Here is an 11,665-nt window from a genome sequence, read left to right on the forward strand (position 1 = left end):
CTATAACATGTTGCCTAAACATAGACCCCACACAATATGAGGCTCGACTTTAGGGGAACCGTGGGATATGATGTGTATCTAACCTCATATTGCATATACAATATACAAGAAGTCCTAGTCACGATTCTCTAAGAAGTAGGCAGTCAACAACTTTCGTAGTCAAGGTGGAGGGGTTACTAGAAATCCCTAAACCCAGACCCATAAACTTCTATAAATACCTCATCTCTCAGGTTGAAGGGATCATGTTGAATACACATGAAACACCTTAAAGATACAAAGCTTCTCACCTCACGTGAGCCTGCTCTCTCCACCCCAAAAACACATCTGAAACAAGGACTCTTAGCACTGTGACCCTGCCATAAACCACTTAAAATCCTTAAAGCTTCAGGCCACCCTTACCAACATAGGGGTGTCACGCATATGTACTTTTTAACAGATTCACTACTTTTAGTGTATATTTGACTTTTACACTAGAAGTTATTGTTCAATCTACTTTCATATAAGTTTATCCGAATGAATATAAACCTTTTTACATTCAATTTATTTATAAACAAACTCAATTTTATAAAATCAATTGACTTAAAATAATTTTATTCACCTTAGAATCAAAGATACCGTTAGTAATTTTATTTTTTATCCCTTTCTATCATAGTGATATGCTTAACAATAACTTCCCTTTTCTTTTATCTTAACTCTTCAGTTACGTGGATCAGAACCCTCGTAATAAAAAATTCTTCGAAAAAAGAAATAACTTCTGAATAATGGTTTTTTTTCCCAGTTAGGACTTGAATTCTAATTTCCTCCAGTTTTTTAATCAAAAGAGTATTTTTCTTTAAATTGGTTTAAGCTGCGCCTATTCATAATTGGGCTATGAACTTCTCATATGAAACATAGCTGGGCCCTTGTTTAACATTAGCCCAAATTTAATGTGAGTTTTGTGTTGGTTGGGGCTATTGGGCTTGTAAACTACATTCATGCAGATTTAAGATCTAGCAATAGGGATTTTAATGTACCCCATCCCAAAATATAAGGAAAGAATATACAGTATATATTTTGTCACAAATTATTATAAGAAAAGAAAAAAAAAATCATTTTTTAAATATTTTTCAAAGATGAAATTAATTGAAAAATGCATTAACTTAATCTCTTTTATTTTCTTCATAACAATAACAACTAAAAAATTGTTTTTATTTTTTTATAAAAAACACAACATTTTAATACAAATAATTATATTTTTATTTTTAAATAAGTGTGTTTTTCATTTTTTTTCTATTATATATTGGAACGAGTAGAGAGAAATATTCAAAGAATTTATAAATTTTTTTTTTTTTTTCATTTTCTTTTGTAAGTGAATGTTATCTCATTCTAGAATTATGTTTTTGGACCTATCATGTGATTTTGCCTACGAGTTTATCTTTAAATTTTGTATTTTTATTTATCTAATAACTTGTAATTTCTTTTTCTCCAAGAGAAAATTATTTGGAAGTTTACTTTCGGAATGTATGTTAATTTTAACTGTGATTTTATCTGCAAATTTGGCCATTTTAGATTGGATTACTTTCTCTAAAAAGAAATTGTTTAGAAGCTATTTATAAAGTATGTTGATTTTAGTTGTAAATATTGCATATTTACTTGTAATTTCTTTAATAAATAAAAATGTAAAATCCGCATAACATAGTTACAAAAATTCTTTTAAAATTTGAAGTGAATTAAGATACCTCGCCGAAGAATATTAATATACATATTTTGTCCCTAATCTTTTAATTTAGTTTAATATTTATTTTAATTTTTTAATTGAAAAAGTTATAAGATGGTCCTTTAACTATATTTTTGTTATTTTATTTGGTCTATTCCACAAAATCCTGACAAAAAAAAACATTAAATTATGATGACGTGAATATGTAACAAGATTCAAGGTCCAAATACGACTCGTTATTTATACTATAAAGTAGAGATTTTACTTAAGTTTCTCAATTTACATTGTTCACATTCTAAAAAACATAAATGAAAACCTACTTTAATATAAATGTTAAGTCAAATTTAAATATTAAACTTTGTTTTATATCTACGTTAATATAACTTAATTTTTTTTGGTCATAAATTAATGGAAAAGATCAAATAAAATAACACAAGTGAAATTAAAATATTAACTTGTAATATTTTTAATTAAGAGACTACAACATCAAATTAAGTTAAGTTATGGGAGTAGAGCATTTATTAATTCTTATTAATATAGTATATTCAAACAATAATCTTTAGGTTTCATTTATATGATAGTAGCCCTAACAAATAAACCATTGCAAATGATATTTGACCTAAGAAACTGACAAAGCAATGAAAGCAACATATTATAGGTTTGGTTGGAAGTTGAGCAAATCGTTGAATCTTGCGAACTCCTTTATTCCTTGTGCTCTTTGGTATCACTATACCATCCAATTTAATACACTATAAATTGGTGCATCTATGCTTACTTTTTGTTACACCAAACTTGTAACCTTGCGTGAATGTCTTCATAATCTTAGCATATTATTCCGAATGATGCCAAAATAGAATTCAAAATCAATAATTAGGTCAACTGTATAATGTTCATGTCAAATTCCATAAGTAAATTTAGTCCGAGAAAAAAACAATACTATCTCTTCTCCCTTTTTTTTATTATAAGTTATTTTGGACTTTTGACAAAATTGTTGACATATAGGATTTTATTTTTCTTATTTCACCCATAAAAAACATTGTGATTAACATTTTCTTCAAAAGCCCTTGCGAAGCATTGTGATTAATTATATTAAGAGAATTTTTTTATCCACCTCCTAACCTTCTTGGTAACCTCTGATGAATTTATTAAAATATCTCCTGTTTCGAAAATACATCTCCGAAAAAGTGCTTTTATTGGGAAAAAAAAAGGTGTTTTCGGAAATGTATTTCCGAAAACGTGTTTTTTTTAATGAAAAACACTGATTTCGGAACTGTATTTCCGAAATAAAGTTGTTTTCCAGAAAATTGGTGTATTCAGAAGTTCATCTCCGAATTCACCCCCTTTGAAGAATTCGGAAATGAACTTCCGAAATAAGGTCTGGGACAGAATGTACATGGGCACAGTCAATGAGGCGTGCTTTAGTTAAGTTTAACCCGATTGATTCTCATATGAGTGGGAATTTGAAAAGTCCTGATCCTGATGATAAAAGAATGAGGTTAGAAAGACGATGGAGGAGACGCTGCAACAGGTTAGAAAGTCCTGATCCTCTAGAAATTCACACCACATTGTAACTTACCAACGTAATAAACAACAACAAAAACTATACACTTAAAGTTCAAAAAACTTATGAGCAAACTATACTTACATCATAGTGGTGTAGATCCTTACCAGCCACTCGCAACTCATTATGATTAGCACAAACTTGAATTTTCCTTCCCAATTGACCGTAACCAGGTCGGTTAGGGAACCTAACCGCCTTCTGAGACGACGGAGCTGACTCTAGAGTAGCCTTCTATTTAACTTCTGCAGTTAGGCTCTCAATGGAAATCGGAGCCGAACTCGAGGAAGCATACGACGCAGCAACAGATGGATGCATCCGAAGGAGGTGGATGTCCGGAGGAGGAAGAACCGGCGGTACGTCCACCGCGAGAGCCACGACCACCACTACCACAGCCTGATCCTGCAACATTGACGGATGATTCTTGAGAATGTGCAGGAGATGGTTGGCTCCGGCAATTTTCGGGATGGTTTCCTCGACCGCGGCGAGACATTGTGATGAAAGCGGTTACAAGAGACAGAAAATGTATGAGTAGAGGAAAAGAGTAAAGATCGAAAATGATTTTGGATGTGATTGGAAGAAAAATGGGTGAGAGAGCAGGCTTTTAAGTAGGAAAGTGTTACCACATTTCTTAGAAGGTAACCGTCTGAGAGCGGTGGGGGAGAAAGGAAAGGCACTTCGAAATTTCAAATCAGGTTGATTACAACTCGTTCTACATTTACTATCATTTAAGAGGCTTCCCAATTTATTATCATTGTGATTATAATTTTTGTCATGTAATGGTGAATAGTTAAGAGACTTCACAGTTTACTATCAATGCGATTACAATTTTTGTTCTGTAATGGTGAATAATTAAGAGACGAAAAATGGTTTGATTTTGATGGAAGTTTTGGAGAGGGTTTGGGTTTGTTTTGGGTTTGATTTTGATGGTATATGAACACTTTTTCGAAATATTACCTGATTGAAAAAAAATAACTGAATTTTCATGCATTTCGGAAATGTATCTCTGAAAACACCAAATTTTTTGTGTTTTCGGAAATGCATTTCCGAAGTCTAAAAAAATATATAAAAAAAATTACTTCGGAGATGAATCTCCGAAGCAGGGGCAAGTTGGGGATTTCGCAGGGGGTGACCCCATAGAGAGGTGGATAAAGAAAAAATCTTATATTAAAGAGGTAGGAATTAACCAGCAACCTTGCATTTGCAAGGCCACGCCTATCCACTAGGCTGATTGATTTACTTCTACTATCTATTCATTAATAATAGATTGACCAAATTGCCTAAATTACCCTTTCACCAAAATTTATTTGCACTAATAAAAGGTCATTTTTGTAACTAGCAAATTAAGTATTCACTATTTCAACTTTATTGAATGGATGCCCCAAGTGTTAGCTTTTCATTGGTCCGAATTAAATAACATTTTCCCTACAATTTTATTGCATGAATGATAACATCACATGTAAGCCATGGATGATGGAAGTCATATTTAAATTTCTTTTACATTTCATTTTCCCACACTTTCTTACTTTCATTTTAATTTTTCTTAATTTATTTATTATCACAAAAAATATTAATAATCTATTTTTAAATTTTAATCTTACTAAAACTTTCAAATTTCTTTCGCATTTCGTTTTTCCATACTTTCATTTTAATTTTTCAACATTTATCTATTATCGCAAAAAATATTAATAATCGATCATTTAATTATTATTCCCAAAAATATTTAATTATTTCACGGGCCATTATCAACTCAATATTTAATTTTTTTTAATCGGTCATTACACATTTTCTCTATCTTAATTAAAATTTCAAATTTCTCTCACATTTTTTCACACTTTCTTACTTTCATTTTAATTTTTTTATATATTTATTTATTTATTATCTCACGGGTCACTATCAACATAATGTCTATTTTATTTTAATCAATCATTGTCTTTATTTGAGAGATAATATCTTTATTTTTATTTTTTCTCCATCTCACGATTTTTTATCATTATTTAATACAATTAAATTTCCATGATTATTGTTTATTTTACATTTGTTTTTAAATATATTTTATATCGCATCAAATTATTTTTTTATTTCACGGGTCATTATCAACATAGTAGTTATTTTATTTTAATTAACAATTACTATTAATTGAGAGATAATTTTTATTTTTAAATGTTAATATTTCATTTTTATTATCTCCATCTTATAGTATTTTTTTTATATGATTATTTAATATAATTGAATTTATATGATCATTTTTCATTTATAATTAAACCATAGTGGAGTATATCATTTTCTTTTAATTGTTGTTGGACCGTCAATTATTAAATTACCTGACCCAATTTTGCTATTGTGTTCTTAACCTATCTTAAACATTTTTTTATGGATCATTGTTTTCTATATAATTATTGTTAAATTTACAATTAAGTAAATTATTTCATATTTTTCATTTATATTTAAAATTTTACATTTGCATTTGTTAAAATTTTATTTTTTCTCCAACTCACATGTCCTTTTTTATATGGTTCTTTATTACACACAAAATTAGCACATGAATAAGATAATAATGTTTAATCTTAAGGGCCAATTTCGATACAATGCCTATTTTATTTTAAACAATAATGACTTTTATTTGAAAACTAAAGTATTTATTTTCAAATTTCAAAACGATTCCTATGGATATTAGGTTTTCCAAGAATTGGGAGTATAACAGAGCAATCAATAAAACTCTAACTCTATTCAAATAAAACAATTCCTTTTAATTATGCATATTGCTTATAATTCCTTTTATTTATATTATTCCTATCATTACAAAAATACTACACCAGAAAAAAAATCACCCGTGCCCGCACGGGTCTCTGACTAGTTGTGTTATATATGCATTGAATGGTACATAATATGAAACTTGATTAATCTGACTTATATATTAAGGGATAGGATCAAATGACACCAAGGTGTCAAAGTTTAATTTGACACCAAATCTCAACCGTTAAAAAAATTGATCTAACGGTGATACTAAATATCCTATTTTTTAGGAGAAAAATATGCTATATATTTTTTTATTATTATTTTATTTAATTTAGTATCACCGTTAGATCAATTCTTTTAACGGTTGAGATTTTGGTGTCAAATTAAACTTTGACACCTTGGTGTCATTTGATCCTATCCCATATATTAATTGAAAAATATATACATATTATGAAAAAACATAAATGTTCAATATATATATATATATATATATATATATATATATATATATATATATATATATAATAAAATTAATGTCCCTAATGTCTAATATAATTTTCATTATTGCATTATCTATTTGTCAATTTATCTTTAGGCTATTTTAAATATATTAATTTTAAATATATTATAAAATTAAACAAACGATTGAAATTAAAATAAATATTATTAAAAAATAAAAAGGAAAAAAATCATAAAATTATACAAGAAAACGAAAAAACGATAAAAATAAAAAGAAAAATAAAAATTTCTTGGAATTTTTCTTAAAAGAAATATAAATCACAGTTGTCAAGTTTTATATTATATACCATTCAATGCGTAGAAAAAATAAAACAAAACACTCAGCCTAGTGGATGGGCACTGGCATTGCAAACACAAGGGTGTGAGTTCAATTTCTACCGCCTTATTAGTTCAAATTCATATTCTATATATGAGTTGGATTAGAATATCTCAGGATAAGATAATATAAACGAATAATTTACTAATTTACCCTTATATTCTGAATATGAGCTGGATTAAAAAATTTTAGGATAAGATAAAATAAGATAAGAAAATAATGTACTAATTTACCCTTATATTTTATCCTAAATAATCTTCGAAATTAAGGAATTACCTCTATATTTATAATAATTTTTAACATTTTTTTCTAAACATTTGTTTGATGTTACGCTTTGATGAATATCCATTTTAAACAACGAATATTCTACTATCATACTTTTTATTAAATTCTATTTGAAAGATAGAAAAACACTTAGAAAGGGGATATTTGAATAAGTGTGACTTCAAAAACTTGTAAGATAAAAACAATGAACACAATTATTACGAAACTACTCCAGTCCACCCCCTTAGAGTGATTTACCTCAACTGAGGATTTAATCCACTAATCCAACAGATTACAATGGTTATCCACTTAGAATACTTCTAAGTCTTCTAGAGTATATAGATCATAACTTGATCACTCTAGGAATTCTTCACTTAGAAACCTTCTAAGTCTTCTAGAGTCTACAGATCACAACTTGATCACTCTAGTAACCTTTTACAAGCAATGTAAAATAATGTTTACAAGAGTAAGATTGCTTCTAATAAAGCTGTAATCACAATAGTGATATTTCTCTTAAGTTCTAAGCTTAACACTCACTAAATATTACAAGAGTTTGTGAGGTTGAAGATGAAGTTCGTGAGTTTTGATTTTGACAGCGTTTCAGTATTTTGCACAAGTGTTTTACTTTGCTTTTGATCAAAACTTCTATTTATAGGCGCTGAGAGGAAATGACCGTTGGGAGAATTTAATGCTTTGCGTGAATAGTACAGCTTTGCATTTAATGTTTCACACTTTTGTCAACTACCTCGAGCCTTGCTTTTCCTGCTTTTACTGACTTTGCCTTTTGTAGCTTCTAACGTTCCTTTTGTCAGTCAGTTATTAGACTTAATAGCCTGTCATCTTGTACTTTCTTCTGGACTCAGATTTGTAGAATAACAACGTTTGAATATCAGAGTCAACAACTTGGTGCAGAGCATCTTCTTATCTTCTAACTTTGAAGAGCTTTGAGCGTGATACCATCAAAACTTCAGAGCTCCTGCTTCTGACTTCATGTTCTTCTGATGCTTTACAGCTCATATTCTGATTCTGCTTGACCATCTTCTGATTTCTTGCCAGAGCATGTTCTGATGTAGCCATCCAGAACCTTCTGAGTCAGTTGCTTTTGAGCGCTGATTTTGTGCATACTCTTTATGTATTTCCTGAAATAGAAAATACAAAGGATTAGATTACCACATTATCTTATACAAAATTCATATATAATGTTATCATCAAAACATAGAATATTGATTAGAACAAATCTTGTTCTAACACTATTCATTCCTCTTAAAAAATTATACATGTATTTATATTTTTGGTCATCGCATTTTGATCAACTCACAAAATTAGTCATGTCTTTTTCAAATCGAACAAAGCAGTGTTTATACTATTATGTTTTTTTTTTTGCAATTTTAGTTCTAACTTCCATTTCTCAAAAAATGCATAGATGGCAAATGAACGCATAAATGACCATGCCAATTATACATTTACATGCCATTAAAATAGTAATTTTTTATTTAAAAATACAATGAAAACATTTCATAAGTTAAAACAAAATAGCTTAAAAGACAAATGTCATGCCCTAACTCCTTATTATGTCTTCTTCATCCTTGTTTTCTCCAAAATGGTTTCCATCAATTCATTTTTCTTTCTCCTTGTTTTCGCTCAATTCGTTTTCCCCCGCCTTATTTTCGCTCACTTCCTTCCACTTTCTCCTTCTTCAGTTTTTATATTGCTTCTTCAACAATGAAAATAAAAAATGTCACAATTATATATTGTGTCAAATCACAGTTGTACATTACGAATAAGAGATGTCTATTGCTCCTGTGACCTTGATTCACCTCTCACTACTACATGGACAACTGAGAATCCTAGACATTTTGATCCACTAAAGGGATAAATAAATTACATTCTTCTCATTTCTTATGTTAAAACCTATACCAACTTTTTATTGGTCATTGAAAATTTCAATAAAAGCAACATTGATCTTTTAAATGGAGGTTAGCTATTTTTAATAATTAAAAATGGTGAATTAAAATCAATTTTAGTATATAAATATTTATTTATTTTAAAATAAATTATTATAATTTAATATCTATTTATTAAGAGGGCAAATGATAATTTGATCAAACTTTTTTTAACGAATGAAAATGAATATTATAAATCAAGAGGAGAATACATCAAATGTTGAATATATTAAAATATATCAAAATATTTAATAAGTGGTTAAAGAATAGTATCTTATTGAAAAAGATGGTGACAGTATAAATTTTAGGCTTAAATGCACTTTTGACCCCCCTATTTTCAATTTTATGAACTTTTGATCCCCCTTTTACCAAATTCGTTATTTTGATCCCCAAACTTTCATTATTTTGGCAATTTTGAAGTCCCTCTCCCAAATTGCATATGTGGCACATGAGCTGTCTAAAATTCATTATGCCATGTCATTTCATTTATTTAATTTATAATTTATAATTTATAATTTATATTCTAAAATTCTAAAATTGCTTCTGAATATAATTTATAATTTATAAATCCAAAATGTTTCCTAACCTAACACAGAACCATCCCCAAATTGTAACGTCTCCCAGATAATTTTCATCGTCGTTTTCGTCCATTCGCCCAAGCATCGGAGAAGATGAGCATTCCGCCATCATCATCAAAGACGACGCGCAACATTCCACCACCATCATCAAAGACGACGCACAACATTCCACCATCATCAACTTGCAAAGAGGATGTTCGATTCTGTATGAGGTTTGTTTTCTTAAATCGTTAGGCTTAAATAACATTGTTTACTTTGGTTAAGTATTCTGAATGTTCATCCTTTGTTATTTGTTCAGACCATCTAAAAGCAACTACGTTAAAATAAGGCTTCATCATAGGGGACAGTTAGTAGAGAGTCCATGTAAATGGTATGTTAATGGTTTGGTGTCTGAACTGGATTGGGAATGGGATACGGACTACATGTCGTACATGGATTTAGAAGCTTTGATTAAGGATGAGGGATATATAAGCTATAAACAAAAGAGCTTATGTTTTCATTTCTGACCAACAAAAGGTAAAACTCTAACTGACTTTTTATTGTCTTCCATTTCTGACCATTTAGTTACTGTAATTGACCTATTATTTTGTTAGGGATTGGTACCTGCTATTCAAAGTGTGAGTGAACATGTTGAGCAACGCCTTTGTGCAAAACACCTATATGGGAATTGGAAGAAGAAAAATCCTGGGCTTGAATTCAAAGAGGTAATGTGGAGTGCGGCTAGAGCTACAACTGTACCAGCATGGGAAAGGGCAATGGCAAAGATGAAGAGCATGAAGCAATCTGCATGGAAGGATATGATGGATATCCCTGCCCATTATTGGAGTAGATCTCACTTCAAAACATATTCTAAATGTGATCTTCAAGTAAACAACATGTGCGAGGCTTTTAATAGGGCAGTTCTAGAATATAGGGATAAACCAATCATCACATTGTTAGAAGGGATTAAGCACTACCTTACCAAAAGGATAACTAAGCAAAAGGAAGTCATGACTAACTACAGTGGTGACATATGCCCCAGAATACAACTTGTGCTTGAAACCAACAAGAAGGATGCACAACATTGGACTCCAACATGGCATGGTGATGATGACATGGCAATATATGGTGTGACTAATGGAAGGGACACTTATGTGGTTAATTTGAAGAATGAGACTTGTGCATGTAGGAAATGGGATTTAACTGGAATCCCTTGCAGTCATTCCATTACATGTATGTGGCAACACAAGAATAAACCAGAAGATTATGTTTCTCAATATTACAGGTATGTGACTGTCTTATAATGTAATTGCCTTCTTTGTATGTGTTACTGTTTTCTAACTGTATGACTGGTTTCTTTGTATGTGATACTGTTTTCTTGTAGGAAGAGTAATTACAAGAACACTTACTCCCATATTATATACCCTACTAATGGTCCACAGCTTTGGCCTTTGGATGAGCAATCTAAAATGAATCCACCAATTATGAGAAGGGCCATAGGTCGTCCTAAGAAAATGAGGAACAAGGCTAATGATGAACAAAAGAATCCGCATGTCCTTCCTAGAAGATTTGCAACAGTCACATGTACTAAGTGTGGAGCAATGGGACACAACAAGAGGAGTTGCAAGGGAAAGAGGGCAGCTGACAGAGCCATCCCAAAAGGTGGAAATACCAAGACTAAAAAGGGTGGTCAACAGAAGAAAACCAACACAAGTCAAGTTGAGATTGGATCCTCATCACAGGAACCCCAACCAACTCAACAATCTCAGCATGAACAGCTATAGTCTAATTATGTTGTCTATATAGACCTTTTGTAACTGTCATGAACAGCTGTAGTATAATTATCTTGGTTAGGTTTGTAACTGTCTTGAGCAAGTTTTTTGGTTAGGTAACTGTCTTGAGCAAGTTTTTTGGTTAGGTAACTGTCTTGAGCAAGTCATTTGGTTAGTGTTGGAGCTGTCATGAACAAATCTGTTATGTATATTGCAGGAAACTATTGCATGGTACTTATCTGGTTATGATGTTATTATGTATATTGCAACATTCAGTAGCAAAATTATAAGGATCACATGT

The 11,665-nt window shown here is 30.3% G+C and overlaps 1 protein-coding gene across 1 annotated transcript; it reads left to right on the forward strand.

The window, feature by feature from the left end:
• The first annotated feature begins 10,200 nt into the window (after positions 1–10,200).
• LOC131642445 (uncharacterized) lies at positions 10,201–11,376 on the forward strand. The gene is made up of 2 exons (XM_058912685.1): positions 10,201–10,877; positions 10,977–11,376. Exons 1-2 carry the CDS (start codon positions 10,321–10,323, stop codon positions 11,374–11,376), a joined length of 957 nt encoding a protein of 318 aa, XP_058768668.1. The 5' UTR covers positions 10,201–10,320.
• The last annotated feature ends 289 nt before the right edge of the window (positions 11,377–11,665 follow it).

This window comes from Vicia villosa, unplaced genomic scaffold (assembly GCF_029867415.1).
Source record: "Vicia villosa cultivar HV-30 ecotype Madison, WI unplaced genomic scaffold, Vvil1.0 ctg.005015F_1_1, whole genome shotgun sequence".
In the NCBI taxonomy this organism is placed as follows: Eukaryota; Viridiplantae; Streptophyta; class Magnoliopsida; order Fabales; family Fabaceae; genus Vicia; species Vicia villosa.

Excerpts from the sequence above, each read along its gene's own strand:
- LOC131642445 (XM_058912685.1), top strand. The coding sequence starts at position 10,321 with ATGTGGAGTGCGGCTAGAGCTACAACTGTACCAGCATGGGAAAGGGCA. Across the intron at positions 10,878-10,976 it reads TATGTTTCTCAATATTACAG|GAAGAGTAATTACAAGAACA; the intron begins GTATGTGACTGT and ends GTTTTCTTGTAG.